At 41.6% G+C, this 3,205-nt stretch overlaps 1 protein-coding gene across 1 annotated transcript; it reads right to left on the reverse strand.

The window, feature by feature from the left end:
• Positions 1–1,553: 1,553 nt before the first annotated feature.
• LOC123775222 (uncharacterized) lies at positions 1,554–2,264 on the reverse strand. Its single transcript, XM_045770204.1, has one exon. The coding sequence runs from the start codon at positions 2,262–2,264 to the stop codon at positions 1,554–1,556; it is 711 nt and encodes a 236-aa protein (XP_045626160.1).
• Between the last annotated feature and the right edge of the window lie 941 nt (positions 2,265–3,205).

Raw genomic sequence — 3,205 nt, forward strand, 5'->3', positions numbered from 1 at the left:
GACACATTACCCCACATGAGAGCAGAGAGCGAACACATGTCATAGCAGGGAAGGAACTGGACAGACAGACAGAGGCAGGTGTTCGCGAGACAATATTCCCCGCAAGACTAAAGGAAATACCCACCACTGGCGAAGACCTGCTAGGCTACCCTTGCCCTTCTTCCCAGAACCCAGTACTGTCACGACGTTAGAGACATATGCGGCTACTTACTATGAATTACAAACTATTTACTATAAAGTGTAACGTAGTTTTCCCCTTTCCGTTGCTCCTGTTACCGTAATGTCCCTGGCTGGGTGACGTAGCAGGAACACAAGAGTAACTCAGGAGCACTTAATGGTACAAGGGACCCACACCTTACTGTCATTTATGTCATTTACTGTCATTAATATTTATGAATGCGTCTGTGGGGTCAACCGCTGGATGGAATAGACTTGAGTCGAGGACGAGTTGCAGCGTGACGAACGGAGTTGATCTGCACTGTGCCGAAGCCTATCAGAAGACCACCCCACCAGATCACCTTATCAGGTTTACTAACCTCGCCCTCATTAAAGGTCGTCTATCACACAAACACTTCACCTGCCCCAAACACTGCCAGCCTCATTAGTTTAAGGAGAGGTGTAAACTAGTGTTCCCGATTGTTTTCACTGTTTACACTCGGTGGTCTCACATACACGCACTAGGCTCATGTGTCATATGTGTATAGTGTTTACATTCTGAGATCACGCGCATGCGCACGAGGGTGATACTCTAACCAGGAGTGAATATGGGAATAAAATAATTAAGGATAATTGGAAAGAGTGAAGCAATAAGCAACATAGAAGGATGGAACTGGTGAGGAAGAGGAGAGAGGAAGAACAGCATAGAGGGAGGAAGGGTGAGGTAGAGAGGAAGGAGAAAGAAAATAAAAGAGAGTTAGTAAAAGGAAAAGTTGAGAGATAGAAAATGGGATGAAATGGTAGACTTGGTAAGATAAAAGATGGGTCGAGCCGCCACCATCCATTCAAATATATTTACAAGATAAGGAACGGAACTCATCTCTTTTTCAACAGTTTTCCCCACCCATGACCACACCAAAGATAAGTGTCTCCCCACCCTATGAAATCAGTAAATCCAGTATGATGCTCCTAATACTAGTATGTATATATTATTATTAATATAACAATCATACCAACAATGTCTTAAAGAGAATCAAAATCATTTAAATAAATTAAATATTCTAATCAATATAAATTCTTAAAGAATATATTTCGATGAATGACAATTTTAATGAAGACGAACTAGCCTCATGTTCAGAGGCAGTATCACTGCCTTAATATGTAAATAAACATATATTACCACAAGAAATGAATGTAAGTCTTAGACGTATATATGCCATTACGATTTTTCTTATTTATGGCATCTAAAAATAGGCACTGGATACAGACGCGTCCCAGTAATTAACATTTTAATCAGAACTTTTAATGTGTTGTAATCTTGAAATATATTGCTTGACCAGAGGAAGAATTGTGTGAACGGTTCGTCCAGTGTTCGGTTTTGGGTTATGTTCATTGACCTAACCTTGACCTTTGTTGTTCAGATTGTCCCAGCCTTGACCTTTGTTGTTCAGATTGTCCCAGCCTTGACCTTTGTTGTTCAGATTGTCCCAGCCTTGACCTTTGTTCATACCGTTCCAATCTTGACCTCTGTTCTTCATATTGGCCCATCCTCGACCCTTTATGCACACACTGCCCCAATCTTGACCCTTGCTCTGTACACTGCCCCAACCTTGACCCTTGCTCTGTACACTGCCCCAACCTTGACTCTTGCTCTGTACACTGCCCCAACCTTGACTCTTGCTCTGTACACTGCCCCAACCTTGACTCTTGCTCTGTACACTGCCCCAACCTTGACTCTTGCTCTGTACACTGCCCCAACCTTGACTCTTGCTCTGTACACTGCCCCAACCTTGACTCTTGCTCTGTACACTGCCCCAACCTTGACTCTTGCTCTGTACACTGCCCCAACCTTGACTCTTGCTCTGTACACTGCCCCAACCTTGACTCTTGCTCTGTACACTGCCCCAACCTTGACTCTTGCTCTGTACACTGCCCCAACCTTGACTCTTGCTCTGTACACTGCCCCAACCTTGACTCTTGCTCTGTACACTGCCCCAACCTTGACTCTTGCTCTGTACACTGCCCCAACCTTGACTCTTGCTCTGTACACTGTCCCAACCTTGACTCTTGCTCTGCATATTGACCGAACTTCGACCCCTGGGCTGCATAGTGGCCCAATCTCAACCTCTGTCTTGATCCTTTAAATATATTGATCTTGGTTGAAAAGGATCTTCAAATTGCTTGAACATGAACAAAGTTGAAAAGTGGTTGAAATCCCACAAAACAACACGACAAGAGTTGGGCCAGTTTATGTATACAAAAAATGTAGATGTATATATTGTATAGTTCGTTCATTAAAAAAAAACTCACGAAGAAATGCTTAAAAATTTAATATTATTTGTTGGACTTAACCCTATCAACCGGGAAAGGGTTATTAAGACCACTACAAAAGCTTGTTTATATATATATATATATATATATATATATATATATATATATATATATATATATATATATATATATATATATATATAATATATCCCTCAAAATACAGTCATTGAACATTCCAGGTTCGGATACCGAGTGTGACAGAAATGGTTGGGCACATTTTCTTTCACTTAATGCAGCTGTTCACCTAGCAGTATGTAGGTACCCAGGAGTTAGTCAGCTTGTTGTGGGGTTGTATCCTGGGCGGGGTCAGTAATTAGGCCTTGGGGAAAGGAATAGGGGGAGCGGGGGGTGGGTGTGGGGGCAACGATAAAAGCCTAACGTGTATGAATACACTCAGGCTGCCTGTCCCCAGATATAATAAATTATTATTATTATTATAAATTATAGTCTGTTTTGTCTAGAATCCGTAAATGTTTATTTTTTACTAGTTTGTGAAATTCTTATTAACAATGTTAGAGATGCAAAGGCCAGAAATAAAGATAAAACGAGAGCCAATGTTATTGTGGCTAGGCGAGCCAGATGGGTCCGGCTGCGCTCCGGAAAAGCGCCAACTTTCCGGAAAATTAACGTAAATACTTGAAATTAAATATTTACACAATTTCAGCAAGTCGGATGGTGAACAAAATATAACGCTATCGTGTTTATGGGCCGAGCTTGT

The sequence above is a fragment of the Procambarus clarkii genome, chromosome 70 (genome assembly GCF_040958095.1).
Source record: "Procambarus clarkii isolate CNS0578487 chromosome 70, FALCON_Pclarkii_2.0, whole genome shotgun sequence".
In the NCBI taxonomy this organism is placed as follows: domain Eukaryota; kingdom Metazoa; phylum Arthropoda; class Malacostraca; order Decapoda; family Cambaridae; genus Procambarus; species Procambarus clarkii.